The sequence below is a fragment of the Diceros bicornis genome, chromosome 12, assembly GCF_020826845.1.
Source record: "Diceros bicornis minor isolate mBicDic1 chromosome 12, mDicBic1.mat.cur, whole genome shotgun sequence".
Taxonomy (NCBI): Eukaryota; Metazoa; Chordata; class Mammalia; order Perissodactyla; family Rhinocerotidae; genus Diceros; species Diceros bicornis.
Genome location: NC_080751.1, coordinates 38,717,014 through 38,735,138, shown reverse-complemented (window position 1 = coordinate 38,735,138; position 18,125 = coordinate 38,717,014). Strand labels below are relative to the sequence as shown.

Genomic DNA, 18,125 nt, shown 5'->3' with positions numbered 1-18,125 from the left:
AATTTGACTATTCTAGGAATCTCATATAAGTGTAATCATTCAATATCTGTCCTTTGTGATTGGCTGATTTCACTTAGCATAATGTCTTCAAGATTTACCCATGTTGTAGCATGTGTTGGAATTTCCTTCCTTTATGAGGCTGAATAACATTTCATTGAATGTATACATCATGTTTTATTCATCTATCGATGGACATTTGGGTTGTTTCCATCTTTGGCTACTACAAATAATGCTGCTATGAAAGTGGGTGTACAAATATCTGTTGGAGTACCTGCTTTCAGTTCTCTTCGGTATATACCTAGAAGTGGAATTCCTAGATCATATGGCAATTCTGTTTAATTTTCTGAGAAACTGCCATACCATTTTCCACAGTGGCTGCACCATTTTACAATCTTGCCAGCAATGCTCGAGGGTTCCAATTTTTCCACATCTTCATCAATACTTGTTATTTTCTGGTTTTTTTGATAATAGGCATCCTAATGGGTATGAATGGTATCTCATTGTGGTTTTGATTTGCATTTCCCTAATGATTAGTGATGTTGAGCATCTTTTCATGCGCCTATTGGCCATTTACGTATCTTCTTTGGAGAAATGTCTATTCAGATCCTTTGCTCGTGTTTTAATCAGGTGGTTTGTTTTTTGTTGTTGTTGAATTGTAGATGTTCTTTATCCTTCTGTGGTCCTGAGCACTCACCTTCAGCAGCAAGCCAGGTAGCCACCCAGCAAACAGCCCCACAGCAGGGTATTTCAAAGTGTGAGCCATGAAACCAAATGGAATAGAAAATCCAGAGTTCATTACAGGTAGTAAGGTTAAGTATTGTGTTGTCAAAATTTTGTTATATGTATATGTATACATGAAAATATATATGTATATAAACATATAACATGTAAGTTTGTACATAAGCATACATTCTGATTCACAATGAAAAATGTATTTGTTACTATAATTTGCAGTACAAAACATTTGAGAAACACTTCCCTCAAGTTAACTGAATCTATCCTCCTCAGAAAGCAGTTAAGCAACCATCTATCGTTACTCAAGCAGACCCTTGGAAGATCTCACTCAATCCACTTATCAAAGTATTCACCTAAAAAACAGGCCTCTTCTAAGGTGGGCATGGGGGTAGGGTGGGAATGGTCTAAGATTCTGGCTACATGGTGTATAAGCAGTTTATATGGCTAATATTTATTGAGCATACCCCACGTGGTGGGTGGTCACAGGACATCACAGGAAGGTAATTCCTCCAAGGCAGGACCCATTTCTCCCTCTTCATACCGGAGGGCCCCTGAGGGTAGGAACCAGACTGTTCCGGAAATAGGAGGTCTCTCTCTTGGCCTCGCATCCCTCCACGGGCAGCAGCTTGGTGTTCTGTGAAGCACGCTGGACTTGGCATCGGAGGTTCAGGTTTCAGTCCTGATGTCATTCACAGGCTGGGCTATCTGGATAAAGGCTGAAAATCTGCCTGAATTCCATCTGGATAAAGACACAAAGGCTCATCTGTAAAATAGGGTGGAGCTGTGAAAGCCAGAGTGAATAAGCTTTGTAAAGTGCTAGGTGAATGTCAGATGTCGTCATTCACAAAACACACTGCCTCTCATCCTTCCCTTCCTAGAACCACACTCCTGGAGCTGCCTGCATGGACGTAGGCTCAGGACAGAGGTCAGAGCCCCAGGAAGCCTCCAGAGGGGCTGAGGGTGGATATGAGGTCAGCGAGGAGCCCCGGGACACAAGCCCTCCAGAAAGAGCTGGCTGCCCAAGCCTCCAGCCTGTGAGCCGTGGGCAGGGACAGCCCCAAGAGAGCACAGATGCTCTGCTTGCTCAGGAACACACAGTTCTCAGCTCAGGGGACGCATTCAGACGCCAAACGCTGCAACATTGACTTAATTCTCACTGTGATAGGTCCTGGCTGACCTCACTTCTGCTGAGAGACACAGCTCAACCCCTGACAAGGGGAAGGCTCTGGTTTGCAAGGAAGAGAATGTATCCATCCAACTCTGTCCCTCACCATGTGTAGGGACTTCCACGATGACCTCGTTGGGTAAAGTACTGTTTCTGACTCCCTCTGCACTCATCTTAACAATCCTGCAGAATCCAGTACAGAGCAGTCGCTTAATAATTATTTGTTGGACCTATGGATGAGTGGATGAGTGGTGAGGAAATAATTTCCCTTATAGACTGTCACAACTTTAGGGATTTGCAGCCCTCTTTCCGGGGAAAGAGAGAGGAATGTGCTGCAGTGGCCTGCCCCAGAGGGACACCTCCTCTGTCCTGCCCACATTCCTGGAACACAGAGCTTAATAGGAACTTTAAAAATGTAAGTTATTAAATGAATTTGCCAAGGCTCCTCTAGTTGAGTCTGTTCTACTCAGAGAGGTGACTTGAAGGCCCAGGCAGGCTCCCACAATCCTAACATAACCCCTAATCAGGGATGACAGTCTACATAATTAATGGCTAACCAACCAGAGTGGTCCTGCCTCAGTTGGAATAGGGTCCTGTAGGCCCCTAGCTCTGCCAGGCATTAACCCTTTAAATATTGAATCAGGAGGTCAGAGGGAGCCAAGGAAAGGCCTAGGATGACTGAGTCACCCAGGGGGTTTCAGGGCAGGGAGCATTTACCAACTAACATGGAATTATTTCAGTATATTTACAACCTGTTTGGCCACATGGTTGCAAAGGGGTTGAAGGTTAGCCCTGCCCCTACGGCATCTGCTGAAAATGCCCACATTTAACTGAAGGTCTCAGGAATGCACAGTTTAGGACACAGTTACTGTGTTTCCTATTTTGTTTTATTTTGTTAGTTTTTTTCTCTCTGTGGTTTGGTTTGAATAGTTTCTATTGCTATGTCTTCAATGTCAGAGATATTTTCTTCTACAATGTCCAATCCGCTGTTAAGCCCAGCCAAGGAATTTTTCATTTTAAATATTGTATTCTTCAACTCTAAAAGTTTAATTTGATTCTTTTTTATATCTTCCATTCCCCTCCTCCCCATTTTCACATTTTCCTTTAAATCCTTGTATATATTTATAATTCTTTCTTAAGTCCTAATCTGCTAATTCTATTATCTCTGTGGTTTCTGGGTTTGTTTCTATTGACTAATTTTTCTCCTGATTTGGATTACATTTCCCTACTCATTTGCACATCTAGTAATTCCTGACATTCTGAATTTTATGTTGTTGAATGTCTGTATTTGTTATTGTCCTTTAAAAAAAGATGAAATTTGTTTTGGCTGGTAGTTATGGTATTAGTGGATGAACTTGTTCTTTATGAGTCTTCTTTATAAACTTTGTTGGAGGGACATCTAGAGTTACTTTTACTCTTGGGCTAATTTAGCCCTTCTACTAATGCATAACCCTTCTGGAGTTTCTACTGAATTCTCTGGACATTCAGCAAGGTCTCTTCACATTGGCTGGTTGAAACTCAGGCATCTCCTATCCCTGTGTGAGCCCTGGGAACCTGCTCATGCTCCCTGGCAGTTCTTTGCCTAGCATTGTGAAGTTTCACTCAACGCATGTGCAACTTAGTATCAGCAACAGACTCAAGAAGACCTTGCTGGAGCCATTTTAGCTACTAGACTCCTTCTTCTCTGGTACTCAGCCTTGAAAAGCCTCCTCAGCCACCTCCTCAACTCAAAAAGACCATTATATAACTCTAATGGCTTTGGTTCCCCCTCACTGTGCTGCAATTCAGAAACTATTTCCAGCAGAAAGTTAGGATGATAGTAGAGCTTGCCTCATTTGTTCCTTTCTTTCAGGAATCACAGTCCTGTGCTACATGCTGTCCAATATCTGAAAATAACAATTTCATATATTTTGTGCAATTTTTGAGTTGCTTACATTAGTAAGGTCTTATAGGCTGAATACGTCCTCCCAAAATTCATATGTTGAAATTGAATGTCCAATGTGATGGTATTAGTAGGTGGGCCCTTTGGGAGGTGATTAGGCCACGAGGGCAGAGCCCTCATGAATAGGATTAGTGCCCTTATAAAGGAGGCCCAACAGAGCTCCCTCACCACTCCCACCATGTGAGGACACAACAAGAAGTCTGCAACCCAGAAGAGGGTCCTCACCCAACCATGCCGGTATCCTGATCCCAGACTTCCAGCCCCCAGAACTATCAGAAACAAATTTCTGTTGTTTATAAGCTACTCAGTCTGTGATATTTTGTTATAGCAACCTGAACAGACTAAGAGAGAAGATAGGTCTAGTATCAGTTATTAGGCATGGTAGAAGTGAGAATCTCTACTCCCTCTGCATGAAGCACATTCAATATAATGATGTGAACCTTCAACACCTTCTTAGGAGGCTGGATTGCAAGCAACAGAAGCTGTCTGTGGCTGATTGAACAGAAAAGGAACTGAAAGGATCCTGTGTAGCTCACAGGATTGTAGGAGGGCTAGAGAAGCTGCTCAAGACTGTCTTTACAGGAACTGTGCCCAACACATGCCTTTGGAACTGCTCTAATGAGAAAACCACTTCTGGAACCATTGCTGCCACCCAACTCTAGACAAATAGGGAGGTACAGCTGTCACTTATGCACCAGGAACTCAATTATACCACAACTACCACCACTGCCTACCCTACGTGCCACTTCCTATGTCAGGAACTGAATTGTGTGCCCACCGCTCAAGCTGCAACTTGCAGACAGAGTGTGCTCTGCATGTAACTCCAACTGCACCAGCTCTTGAGTCTGGCAGCAAAGCAAGAGTCTGCAATTTTCAGCTTCTATAAGGGATGATCTTTTCTTCCCACCAATACTCACCAAGTGGAAGATTCCCCAAATTCAAAATGTGGTTGTGATGCTCAGTGGCCAACACATCCACTACGCAGGAACAACCATGAGTCAATCTTGGGTTTTCTGGCACTCTTAGTACTTAAGCGTGGAGTAAAATCACTAATGTCATTTCTGGACTCTTCCAGAAATGGAAGACTGACCCAGCCTCCTTTGGAGCTTATGAGAGGTGGCCACTCCCAGACCATATGAGTATTTCATACCAACGACCTCTAAGGAAGTGTCCTTTTCTATAGTTCAGTAATGGGTAGCAATGCCATCAGTTAAGATGACTGGTCTCCTGACCTCAACTTGCAGCAGAAAACAGAAATGAAGATGGCAAAACATTATTGAAGGTGCTTGGGCCAAAATTCTCAGAGGCTCGGGCATACTTCTGACTTCCTGGTATGTAATGAACTGGAAAAAGGGATCTAGATGCATTCTAGAAGCAAAACTAGAAACGAAAACCAAGTGAGTCAATTACTGGATTTATTTATCATTCTGATCATTAATGACAATTGACCTTTAAGAAATTGTTGCAGTTTTTAAGCCATTAACACCTTAGCCAAAAAAAATTGTGCAACGTACATTACATGGGAGCCCTAGGAGAAAAGGATGCAGGTGGGAGGTTTTACTGGTGGGAAGGAAAAGAGGAATAGGTGTGGGATATGGCACGATGCTTTGAGGGTGGGCCAGGTGGAGTCTGGGAAGCAGGAGAGCCCTGGGGAGTGAAGAGGCTGCAGTCTGAAGGTACTGGCCATGGGTGGATGAGAGAAGAATAACAGAAGAGCAGGGTGGACCAGGTAAAAGCACGATAACCACTTTATTTCCTTACCAATAATTCTAAGAAAGAGGTTAGGTGGGGGAGAAGAGTACCTACCACAGGCCAAGAATTAGGGATTCAGAGTGAGCATGGATTCATGTATGGACAAACCAACTGACTGAAATTTCGAACAAATCATGGACATGACTGGGTCCTTCTCACTTCCCTCTTCCCTTGAAATTTGCTTCTCTCCTAAAGTGGGGAGGCCTAGGAACTTTGACTGGTGAGCAACAACCCAGATGTAATGGATATTGGTGGTTGCCTCCCCCGTGTACATTCCCCAAGACCTGCCATCCACTGTGCGGGAACCATAGAATCTAGTAGGAGTAAAACCCTGGTCTTGGAGCGGGCCCAGACTGGCCCAATCAGGATAGTCCCAACCCCTAGTCACAGTGTTGGTGTCAGGAATGGGCAGTAGCCCAGGCCTAAGGCAACAATCATCTGACACTCTGCTGGCCACCATGATTGGTTCAGTGATGAACTAAACTGATCTGATCAGAGGATGTCCAAAACTTTTGTTCAATGAGTGTGTCAAGAGAAGCTCTCTCTCCTCCTGGGCAGTGTGGTGTATGGGTGGCGATGCCTAGACCTGGTACAACCATTTTGCTCTCAGGAGAGAAGGCAATCTAAGTAAGAAGTTGACCCAAAGAGAAGAGAAAAACCAAGAGAAGTGCAAAAAAATAGAGCCAGAGTTTTGATCAAGCCATGCCTGAAGCTCAAGCTACTTCTGGATGTTTCAATTAAAGAAGTCCATACACTTTCTTCACTGTTGAAGACAGTTTGGGTTGACTTTTCTATTACTTGCAACCCAAAGCATCCTAGCCACAACACCAAATGATCTATTGGAATCCATTTTTTGCATTTCTGGGGTAGATGTGAGAGGACACAAACAAAATGACAAAAAATGAATATATTTTAGAACCTTACTGTCCCTCTGGAGTTTTACTCTCAGCTTGATTTAGACAGTTGGTCACCTGGTTAGGAACTAACAGGAGCTAGGAAAGATTTAACAAGTGAGAAAAAAGCCCAAAGAAGAAGTAGGGAGGATAAAAACAGAGGAGATTAAGAAGGAAAAGAGAGGGAGAAGGTCTGTGAATCATAACGTAGAAGCCTCAGGGTCATCCTAGATCTTGCCCACGTTATTACCAAGCCCTGTGGATTCTGTCATCCAAATATCCCTAATACCCACGGCCTCCTCTTCATGTTCACCGCCATGCTTGCTTCAGACCTTCGTGACCTCTCTCCTCCTCACTCTCTCTGCCTCCACTGTCATCCCCTCCAAACTCATTTTCTACATCACTCCCAGAGTGATCTCAAATGACAGCCCTAAACTGGTCATTTTCCTACTGAAAAACTTTTGATGCCTCCTCTATGTGGAATGTGGAAAATAGCATGAGCTTTGAAGACAGATCACTCTGAAACCTGGCTCTGCCACTTACCTGCCCCAAATCCGGCAAACTTCTCAATCTCTCTGCATATCACCTATCTCAACTTTAGTGATAATACTGTAACAGTCAGGATTCCTTTGGTTACCAGTGACAGAAAACTAACCAATACTCACAAGGCAAAAAGAGAGAGGGGATCTATTAACTCAAGTGACCAACTGAGGAACAGCAGTACAACAGGGTCTCAGGGATAACCACAAGCAGGAACTCACAAATAGCCTGTGTCATCTCTGCCTTTTTTGGGGGGGTTTAATGTCTATATTTTTGCTTCACTCTGCATTTTAGCTTTATTTTCTTGGATTGGCTATTTCATGAATGTCTGAAACACAAAACATGAATGGCCGACAGCTTCCAGGCTCACCTTTTCCAGTTTAGTCAGTAAAAGAGGGGAGATTCCTGTTTTGAAACCCAAATTTAAACCTTTCAGGAAGGGGTCTGACTGTTCCATCTTGGATCAGGTGCCCACCCACGGCTAATCAACAGGGTTCAGGGGCTGGCTGTGTGTGAAGATGGCAGCTTCCATTTAAACCACATGACCACAGAGATTAAATTACAACATATAATAGAAGCAAATGGTGCTGTTCTGCATAGACAAATCAATAGACATTCTCTACAAATTTTATCTCAGATAGTTATTTTGGGGGTGAAATAAGACGACCTCCACAAAGGAGCATCAACTCCCCAGGACAGTGCCTGGGCACAGTACACAGCTACAGCACGCAGGAGATGCTCCACAAATTCTTACTTCCTCCCTTCATCACATCCTCACTCCCAGAGCCACTGTTTGCCTTTGTCTTAGTAGAAAAAAAGACCCCTCTCTGGGTGGCTGCAGCCCTACAGGCACAGGTTTGACAAACAGAAGTCACATCTGTGATAAGAAAAAAGTGCCCCTCCTTCCAATGAACACAGCCTTGAGCCAGAGTCATGACTTTGTGGGTAACATGTGAGCCAGATTTCTCCTTTCAGCTTTGTACAGTGCGCAGACTGCCCTGCCTGGGAGGGGTCCTACATGCCTCTTAACAAGGCTTTCAGAGGCCCATGGACTGGCTGCATTATACAGTTCCCAGTTAAATACAAACCAGTCCCCTTGCACCACTAATCCTGCACTCTGTCCACCCTAGATGGCTCACCATCCCCAAGAGGTTGTGTGCTGTTCCTTCTTGCCCTGGTGCAGGGCTGTCTTTCCCAGGTATTCTCATCTTATTCCTATTAGCCTCTTAAACCCCAGGCCAACAACACCCTTCTACAAATCCTTCCTCAGCACACCCAGAGCTAGGTATTGACAGCCTCATCTGCACTTCCAGAAGCCTGTTCTTTATCCTCTACCACAGCACTGATCATATTATATAGTAATTACCTGTTTGCTCATCAGTTCTTTTCAGCAACTGCCGCTTTCCAGCTCTTCGTGCCCTGCTCAGGAATAAAGCCTGGCATCGAGCAGACCTCAATACATGCTTCTTAAATGAAATACTGGATGAATCAATGAACAGCAAGAAGTAGAGCAAAAAGAGGAGAAGGCTAAGTAGAGATTTCACTCTTCTCACACGGACGTGTGAGTATTTTCACATTTGCGGTTGACACAAGGGGAAAAAACCAAGCACAGAGCCTATGGGACGCTTAGAAACAAAGTTGCTTCCTGTCCTTCAAATTTTTTTTTTTTTCCTCCATTTGAGGCATTATCTTCTTTGCTCGTAGGAAAGTGAGCGTGGGCTGCCCTGGGGCACCCAGGATAATTCCCCACTCCCCCTCCACATACACACTGGGGGAATCAGCCCCGAGTTCCAAGTATTCCTGGCAGTCAGTTTTGGCTTCTCTATGGGCCAAAGGGATGAGGTCACCGTCATCAATGAAGTCACCCTGCATGATTCATCCCACGTCAGTCCCCCACTTGGAGTGTTCTGATGTTCCCAGAGCATCCAGAACTTGGGATCCTCGCTATTTTTCAAGGTTCTGGAGCTGATCTTCCAGTTCCCTAGGTCCCTAGTAAATGTCTGCCCCTCTGGGAAGTAGTGTAAGCACTGGGAGTCCTGAATGGAGGAAGCCTCGCAGAAGCCTCCATCCTCCAGTCCTGGGACAGACCTCATCATCCTTCATGGAGGCCTTCCCTGTGTCTCCAGCAACTGCCTCTTCCCTTGTCCCAAAGCTTTTACCAGGATCTCTCAGGACACATTCCGAAGGGCCCTAGAATCCTCAAGGGTGAGACCTGATCTCACCCTTACGGATGAGCTCAATTTATGGATGAGAAAGCTGAGGCTCAAAGAAGAGAAGTGGCACGCTCACAGTAACACTGCTAAGTGGTGTCTGAGCTGGGACCAAATGCTGGCTGAGTGCATTCCAGGAGCTCCTTAACCTCTTCTGATAGACCTTCCTTTCAGAATACTAGTCCCAGCAAATGCTGCCTGAAGAAATGGTCCAGTAGACAAAGGGGGCAAGTCTTCCCTTCTTCCTCTCTATGAGGAAGCAGCAGACTGGCCTCAATCCAAGATCTGATTTCAATCTGTCATTCAGTACGTACAAAGTGTCTTCCGGATTCATTGCATAATCTAAAGCAGCTGGCAATGCAAATACCTACACTCAGATGCAAATGGAGGGGTCTGGTGAGATGCTCACTGTGACTCCACAAGGAACTTCCAGTAATCCAGGAAGTCTTCCTGAGACAATGGAAATCAGATTTGGGGTTTGAGATTTGAAGCCTGGGAAGTGAGGCATGGGGACACAACAGTGAGCACCTCCAAAGTGTGCTTCAAGTCCTTGAAGGCTGGATAACCACTTCATCCCCCTATGTCTCAGTTTGCTTACCTACAACCTGAGGGAGATCTAAGGGAGATGTTCCAGTTGACCTCTGTGCTGCCTCTCAACACAGCATTTTCCAATCCTGTGAATCGATGACGGGAAGCATTTATCTCATGTCAGCAAAGGGGAAGGGGGGCGGGTTGTGCTGTCAGCGTGGAGTGCACCCACTGTCCCCTGCCCCTCTGCCCCAGTGCCTAATGTTCAGAGCAGCGCTACTGGCCAGTGAACGGGACCTGGCCAGACGGCTGTTTCCAAGCTTTGCCCAGGCAGGGTGGCAGGGGTTGCCACCTGATCGCAGGCCAAGTCTTGGAGCTAGAATGTATCACTCCTCAGGGATCACAACCTTCGAGGGACACTCGGGACCGTAAGGGGGCCTCAGACCTCAGAGAATGTCGCCTCCAGGGGGAGCACAGGTACACTTGCCGCACCAGAGCCAGCAGGGTCTCCGTTTTCTGACCGGTTCGGGGGTGTTGCAGTGGTTCAAGATGTAACTCCCCCAGTCACCAGTTCATAGTAAATGATTCAAGCTCGTGCTGTAAACGTCATGAGATGGTCGTGGTGGAAGGCGGACCAAGCAATAAACCAGTCCCTACTTTCCAGCTCAGGAACCACCCCCGCCCCTCGCCCATCACCCCGCGCGCCATGAAAAACATTTTTCTTTTAACTGTCTTGGCCTTTCTTCCCGATTTCTAGTTCTGTTGTGCACTTAGAGGCCGATAGGATGGATCCTGTCTTCCGGATGGAGTTTAAATATATATGTATAATTTTGCATGACTATTGCGTCATCGTTGGAGTTGTGATTCCCCAAGAGGCCTCCTCGTCTTCTCACGGCATCGGGGCCTTTGGACGCTTCCGGGCGCTGCGGGCACTTGCGCGAGGAGCCCTCGGCTCATCCCTAGTGCTTCTCTCCCGGCCCCCTCCCCCAGCCTCATCTTCCTCCTCCTCCCTCCTCCTTGGCTCCTCCTCTTCGCCCCGTCCCCTACCCTCGCGGGGAGTCAAGCTAGCGTGAGCGGGCAGGGCCGAGTGGTGGCCGCGGGCGGGGCGCGGGGCGCGGGGCGCAGAGCCGGCGGGCGGGCGCGCGGGGGCGCGGGGAGGGCGGCCGGCGCACGGGGGAGGCGCCTGGGCCCGCCCTCCTCCTGAGCCGAGCCGGGAGGGGGCCCGGGCGGGCGCGGGGCGGGGAGAGCCGTCTGGCCCCTCCCCTCCGCTGCCCTCCCCAAAGTTGCCGTCTCCCCCGGGGCCGGACAGTCTTATGATCCAGAGGATCCTCCTGGGGAGGCCGGGCCGGGGAGAGGGCGCGGGCTCGGAGCGGCGGGGGCAGCGGGCGGGCGCGGCGACCCGGGCCTGGGCGGGGATCGGGGCAGCGACCGAAGCAGCGGCAGCGCCCCGGGCCCGCCGCCCCCTCCCCTCGGGCGGGGGGAACCGCTGCATGGGGCCGGGGGGGCGGCCCTGCTGCGCGGAGCGGCGGCGGCGGCGGACCCCCCAGGCGGGCTGGGGCTGAGCCCGGGGCCGGGGCGGGGGCTCCGGGGGGACCATGCCCGGAGGCCGGCCGGCCGCAGCATGGCTCACGGGCCCGGCGCGCTGATGCTCAAGTGCGTGGTGGTCGGCGACGGGGCGGTGGGCAAGACGTGCCTACTCATGAGCTATGCCAACGACGCCTTCCCGGAGGAGTACGTGCCCACCGTCTTCGACCACTACGCAGGTAAGCCTCGGAACTGCTGACTAAGGGGCCGCTCCCCGGGCCGGCAACTTTGGAGCAACTTTGGCGGAGCCCCCTCGCTGCTTCCCCCGAGCGCGCTCCCCACCCGCCCCCCGCCGCGCCCTCCGCCGGGCGCCGGGTCCCACCCCCAGGGTTTGCCTCTGGCGGTCCCCTTCGCCTGCAGATCCGAACCCCCTTCCTACCCGCCTTCCCCACCCCCGCGCCCAGTCCCGGCTCCCTGCACTTTCCAATCCCCTCGGCGCCCTGGGCCGACCTCCTTGACCTTCCCACAGCCACCTCCCTTACTGCCCCAAGTCCCCCGGGGAAACATTTGGGGAGACCGGGCGAAACGTGGCTACGGGACTCGGGAGAGGGGAGTGGGGAGCTGGGGGCCGCATCGCACCCCGACCTCACGCCACTTCACAGTGAACCCGGCACAAGGGAAATGGAGTGACATCTCCTGGGGAGCGCCCGCCTGCTTCCAGCTGGGTTGGGAGAGGAGGGTCCTGGTGGGGAGCGAGATTGCCCCAGAGCTTGGATAATTGTGAGCTTCTCTCCCCGCCCCCACTTCTGCCCTTGCAGTCAGCGTCACCGTAGGGGGCAAGCAGTACCTCCTGGGACTCTATGACACGGCCGGACAGGTGAGTGTCTTGGCCCCTGGCCGACACCCCCTTTCCTTTCCCCAACTCAGGGAGGCTGCGAAGGGCCTTTGGAAACTGAGGTGTCTAGGAGGGAGGGTGTGTCTGCGAGAGGCCCCTCTGTGTCAAGTCTTTATTTCTTTTTTCAAGTCAGCAAATTAGGAAAAGGATAAAAAAAACCCAACCCAGCGCAGCCCACCCTATGTGAACCCCTGAGCTGTGAAAGTTTTTGCCTGTGTGCACCTTCTGTATGGTGCCTGGTGTGCGGGTCCCAACTCCTGTTGCAAAGTGGCAGCGGCCAATCGTGAAGCGCCCTTATTTTTAGTTGCAGATGACCAGGTCTCCCCTCACAGCCTCTGTCTGGTCCCTCATTGGTGAGTGGTCTGCCTGCCCGAGGAGCCTGATTGGTGGGAAATGGCATCATCTAATATGATGGGAAGGCATTTGGTCCTGGTTATGTTTATTACAACATCATTGCACTCTGGGACTCGAGTCCCTGAAAACGTAATTTGTGGTGTTACCAGAGGACCACAGGGAAAAAAGAAAAGAAACAACAACCATCCAGCCACTCCCAGGGGCGGGGTGGGAGAGGAAGGGTTAGGAGTTCAGAGTGATCTTGGAGGAAGAGCTTTTTTTGCCCCAAGGAAAGCCAAGTGACTTTGTCTGGGTTTTCTTTGGGAGAGATTATTGTGCAGAAAGAAAATGCACATTCCTCCTGGCAGCCAGCCTCTGACCAAATTATCTGCAAATTAGAAGTGGCTCCTAAAGAATTAAGGTCTCTTCTCTGTCTCTGTCCCAGCTCCACCCTCTTCCAGACCTACTTTTGCTGTGGGGTTAAGATGATTGTGTGTGATGAAGTTTTGCAGAATCCAGCCCTGTGATTAGACCTAAAGACTTGGACAGAAGTTTCCACATGTCATGCAGACTTGAGTCCTTGAGGACCTGTGAGAAGCTGAGGGGCTTAGTATCTTTGGGGCATATCCAGTAGTACAGTTTCCTTACCTGTACAATGGGGTTTAAACAATTCAGACCATTCCCCTGTGCATATATTATATGCCAGATGTTTCCCTCTGAGTCAGGCGCTCACTAGGTAGCTGTTCAATAAAGGGAAGCTGTTCTTTGTAGCTCTTCTAGATTTGGATTTCAGAATTGTGGTATCAGGGTAGATTCTGAAAAATGTCTTGTTGGGGAGTGCCTTGATGTGCCCTCCGGCTTCTAAACTGTTAAGTTAGAGGAGTATCTGAGGATAGAGAAACTGTTGGCCGTGCAAGATCCCTGAGGCTGCCCGCTTTCCCCAGACTGACCCAAGTCAGTCCGACCAGTTCCTGGACCAGTTCCTGGCTTTCTGGGGCCCTTTTAGTGGCCTGCCTTGTAGTTGTTACTCCTACCTTTTTTGGAACGAAGGGAGGGCAAGAGGCAGAACTCACTCAATCCAATGAGGCCAACTTTGAGGCAGTACAGTTGATAAACATACAGGTTGAAATTATTGGTTGAAAGGAGAGAGATTTTTAAAAATTGTCTCTAATTTTCACTTCTCTCACTACCGCCCTTCTCTTCTCTCTTTTGCATGTCACTGTGACCATTTTTTGACCACAACCTGTTTTCAACAGGACATGTGTATGTCAGAGCTGTTCTGTGCACATTCAAACTCACCTAGTATTTACTGAGTTCATTCTACATATCAGGCGTGGGGCAGCCACATGCAAATATTATTTTCTCCACAGAACAACCCTGTGCCATAAGTGATATTCCGTCTTTGCTGATGAAGAAACTGCGGCTCAGAGAAGCTAGGTTGCTGACCTAAGGTCACACAGCTACTGAGCAGTGTTGCTGGGACTGGGACATGGGTCTGAGTTTGCCGCCAGTTGAGGTGCTTATATCCACAGGAAGCAGTGGGAGGTCCTGAGATGCCACCCGGAGTTGATTGGATTGCTTGTGTGTCTATAGACATGGTACCTGGAATCTTCACAGGCATTCTCTGAGTGGGGGGTTATATGCCACCCCTGCAGAGGAGAGAACCCAGATCCAAAGAGTCACTCAAAGTTGGGTCTGCTCACAAAATCAGGGCTTCCCATATATGGTCATAATTGCTGTTTCCAGTGGAGATTGTAAGACATATAACAAGTGAGATCAACCTTTTAGTAAGGTTCAAATATTACTATTTTTACCCAATGGTGGGACACCTACTCTGTTGGCCAAGATGTGTGTTAGGCCCCTTTTGGTGTTTCCCCCACTGTCTAAGACTTTCCTTTTTAGATCAAAGTTAGTGATAATTCATCTTTCAGCACTTAAAGGTTTATTACTAATAAGCAATCTTAGCAACGTAATCATCAATGAGATTAAATGAGAAGTGCCCACTATGTGCCTAGCACTGTGCTAAGCATCTGGGGGGTACAAAAGAATAAATTCAAGGTAGGGATCTGCCACGGCTGATGACAGCATAGGTGGAGGTGTCCAAATCAGACGCCGGTTCATGTGTTATGTAGGAGATTCCTGTGTTGTACTTGGTCGTTAAGACCTCATGCCTTTGTAGGGGGAAGGGGTCGCAGGTAGAAAAGGACAGTGTATTATGCCTGGAGTTGATAGAAATTCCACTAGCATGCCAGATCCTAGCACCTTTTCAGTGGAGGCATGGGGCCAGCCTTGCCCTTCATAATCACGCAGTCCCCATCACTGGAGCCATGGACACAGTCTAGTGCCCCCTGCTCTGAATGCCGTGTTGTGTCAGATGGTTTCCATTCTTAATCAGGGCCTACATCCCCAGTGATGTAAGAGAAACTCTTACAAAAACTAAGAGTTCAGTGTAGAATTTGAGAAACAAGTGGGGTATGTAGTTGGTTCTACTTTGGGAGGTAAGATGGGGTGAGGAGGAAGCTCACAGCACTGGAAAACAGTTGCCTTCTCTCCACAACATTGGCTCATGCGTGGTCTCACTTTATTTGAATAACAGCAACAGTGCCTGCCTCAGGTTGGAGCTTCTAGTCTATGCGCTTACTCTTGGTCTCCTCTTTGACCCCAGTCAAGTTCAAAGCCATAGTCAACATTCGCCCAGTTTACATATTAGGGAACATATTAGGGAATGGAAGAGATGACTGTAGTAGATGACCTTTGCCTTCCAGAGCAGGCTGCTTCCCCCTTGATCTCTGCTGCTATTGGCAGAGAGAGAGAGAGAAAATGTATGAACGTGAGTGTGTTGAGCAGTGTTAGTCCCCTGCTCTGCCTGGCACATCCCTCAACATCCCCACCACACTCACTAGCATTACTGCCATGGGGACGCCCCCTCTCTTGGCCAAGCCCCTGGGTGGCCCAGGAGCAGCATTTGCCGACCTTTTGACTGCCAAGCCTTTTGGGGTGGAAGTTGAGGGTGGCGCCTTCCTCCTCCCTGGGGCCTTGTGGAGGGGTCTGGCTTCCGGCCTGGGCCTCTGTGGAGCTTCTCCTTTCTTCTCTGTTCAGGACTTCAGGGTAGGCTCTGCAGCAGCCCCTTTGTCTGCTCAGGGAGGACTGGAGAGGCGAGATTTTCCCTCCTGCCTCTGTACTGTTTGGAGCTCAGAGGAAGTGGGAAGAGCTCTCGCTCGCGGTACAGACGAGCCAGTGGGGAGCTGCCTGGCAAGCTGCTCTGGAGCTGCGGGCTCCAAGCTGATCTCTTAATCCTTGGCAGGAAGGCAGAACTTGATACCCTGAAGAGGGAAGGACTGATGCCCGGTTTATCCCAGGTCCCGGAATACCCACACTCAGGAGGGTGTGTGTTGGGGGTGAGCTTGGGGTTCCAGATTTAGCCACTGCCTCAGTGTATGGAAGTCCAGATGTGTGCTTTTGGGTGTGCTATTGCTGTGTCTGTTAACTTAAACACACACAAGTTCAAGGATGCGTGCTTGAGAGCTATAAATATCCTTCACTCAGGTGTCCCCTGGAGTTGGTTTTTCAGTGACAAGTGAGGTCTATCTCTCCCTTGACACAGCCCAGCAGCTGTGGCCACCCTGCAGCCCCTCTGGGTGTCCAGGCAAGCACTTCCCCTCCAGAAGGGAATCTCCAGGGGAGGCAGCCTCGGAATGCTCCACCTTCTGCGTTCCCTGGGGCAGCACCCAAGGGCCCAGTACAATGGGAAGGGGAAGGGGAAAGGCCAGGGTTTTGCCACTCATCGAGCTCCTCCCACCTGCAGGCAGGCATCCTCACAGTGCCTTCCCAGCTAGACTTTCCCCAGGTGAGGCAATTGAGAGTGAGTGGACTTAGGGAAACCAGACGGATGTGATTAGGAAGAAGGTTTACCTTACTTCGGAGGGGGTCTTCAGGGAACATCAGGAGGGCTTAGGAAGTGCCCACTCACGTCACCCAGGCTCCAGGTCCCTGCAGCCCCACATTGCATCCCCGAGGGGCCCAGGGAGCAGAGTTTGGGAGGAGCCGTGGGGTTCCTTCCAGACATCAGCTGCAACAGGTGAGATGCTGGCACTAAGCATCCTGGTTTCCCTTAGTAACCTACTGTAGATTTGTCGTCTGTGCATTTTGCTAACCTTTTTAGAAGCTATTTTTATCTCGAGCCTGCATCGTATCACACGGAGTGCTGGTTTCCTCCTCTGCGCTGGGAAGGTGGATGGCCTTTGTTGGTTCCAGAGCCTTTGCAGTGACTGAATGCCCTGTGTCCCCCCTTGACACTCTGATGTGGGTTTGGATGTGCCAGCTCAGACTGTGATCCAGCAGGCGGGGACCTCGGGGTGAGGGCAGTCGCCATCAGCTCTCATTGGTTTCTGTGTATGCCTCAGATAGGCTCCATCCCCTTCCTGGCCCTCTGATCTGGCTGGCTTCTCCACTTCTGTCATGATTCTCTTGAGGTTTGGTGACATTACACTCTGGGAACCAAAGCTTCTCGGCAGGTTTATCAGGAATGGGTTTTATAGGTGTGCTCTGGTGGCGGTGGAGGTGGCAGGGAGCGGGGGAGGGGGATTGCAGCCTCGGGGCGGGAGGGCTGAGCTTACGTTGTCATTTCTGTGTGTCCCAGGATGTGAACAAGGTGGGAAGCGTTTAAAGCTCATGGGTCAGGGGCCTTATGGAGAGCTGGGTGTTTGTGGTTTTGTTGTGGAATTTGGGTTTCACGAGATGAAACCTAATGGTATTAAAACAAAACAAAACAAAGCAGCTCTCCATGGGAGTATCAGTTTCTAGCAACGACACATGTGTTGTCAGCAGTGGGTACTACCAAGGGCCTCAGATACAGAATAGCAATACTGCAAGGAGGGGAAAAGAGAAGCGGTTACAAAGAAACAAAGCCAGAGACCACACATGTCTCTAAAAACTAAAATTCTTGAGCCTCAGCTGAATTTCCTTTGACTCGGAGGGGCTTGGTTTTGCCCTAATTTGGCATGCTTGGGTCAAGGAGCAGCTTTCCTTGCGCTCAGCAGTTTGCTCTTCCTCTTTTAGTTTCTGGCAGGCAGCTGCTTTGCACAAGGAAGCGAGGGGGAACCCAGCCAGGGAGGCTGCACGGGGCGGCAGTCAGGATGGCCGTGGCCGGGTCATTGTAGCTCTCCCAGGCCTCCTAGCTCCCCAGTAGAGTCCTCCCAGATCCACTGCCTGCCAGTACCTCCTGGGCCAGCTCTCGCTCGCCCTAAGCTCCGTGAGGACAGATGACTGTGTCTTTTTCTCCACCACGTTTCTGGTGCTTAGCCCAGTGCCTGGTGCATGGTAGGCATTCAACGAATATTTCTTAAATTTAGTTGATTCTCATTTGGCTGTCAAGTCGTTTCAGCTAAAAGGTTAACCAAAGACTAAGGTTATAGCTGTTAAGTAATAGCTTCAGGCACAAGCCCTTTCTTGGAAAACAGCTTTGTTAATACAGTAGAAGTCTCCAAGGTTCCAAGGAGTGACAGGCATGGAGGCGTGCAGCAGGCATCAATTTATCCCCACCCTGAATCTGGGGGCTTAGTGGTCACCAGGGGGCCAGTCGCCTGATACTCTCTCTCAGGCTCAGGCC

At 49.4% G+C, this 18,125-nt stretch overlaps 2 protein-coding genes across 2 annotated transcripts in view; one reads left to right on the top strand and one right to left on the bottom strand.

Annotated features, from left to right (window-relative positions):
* Window positions 1-10,654: 10,654 nt before the first annotated feature.
* LOC131412290 (basic salivary proline-rich protein 2-like) lies at window positions 10,655-11,362 on the bottom strand. Its single transcript, XM_058551908.1, has one exon. The coding sequence runs from the start codon at window positions 11,360-11,362 to the stop codon at window positions 10,655-10,657; it is 708 nt and encodes a 235-aa protein (XP_058407891.1).
* Window positions 11,133-18,125, top strand: part of RHOQ (ras homolog family member Q) — a 40,137-nt gene continuing 33,144 nt past the window's right edge. The window contains exons 1-2 of the mRNA XM_058551306.1: window positions 11,133-11,528; window positions 12,108-12,166. Coding sequence (XP_058407289.1) covers window positions 11,387-11,528; window positions 12,108-12,166 — 201 coding nt within the window. The 5' untranslated portion in view covers window positions 11,133-11,386. The remainder of the gene's footprint in view (window positions 11,529-12,107; window positions 12,167-18,125) is intronic.

What these genes read in the sequence shown, in the direction of transcription:
- LOC131412290 (XM_058551908.1), bottom strand. Translation starts at nt 11,362, where the DNA reads ATGGTCCCCCCGGAGCCCCCGCCCCGGCCCCGGGCTCAGCCCCAGCCC.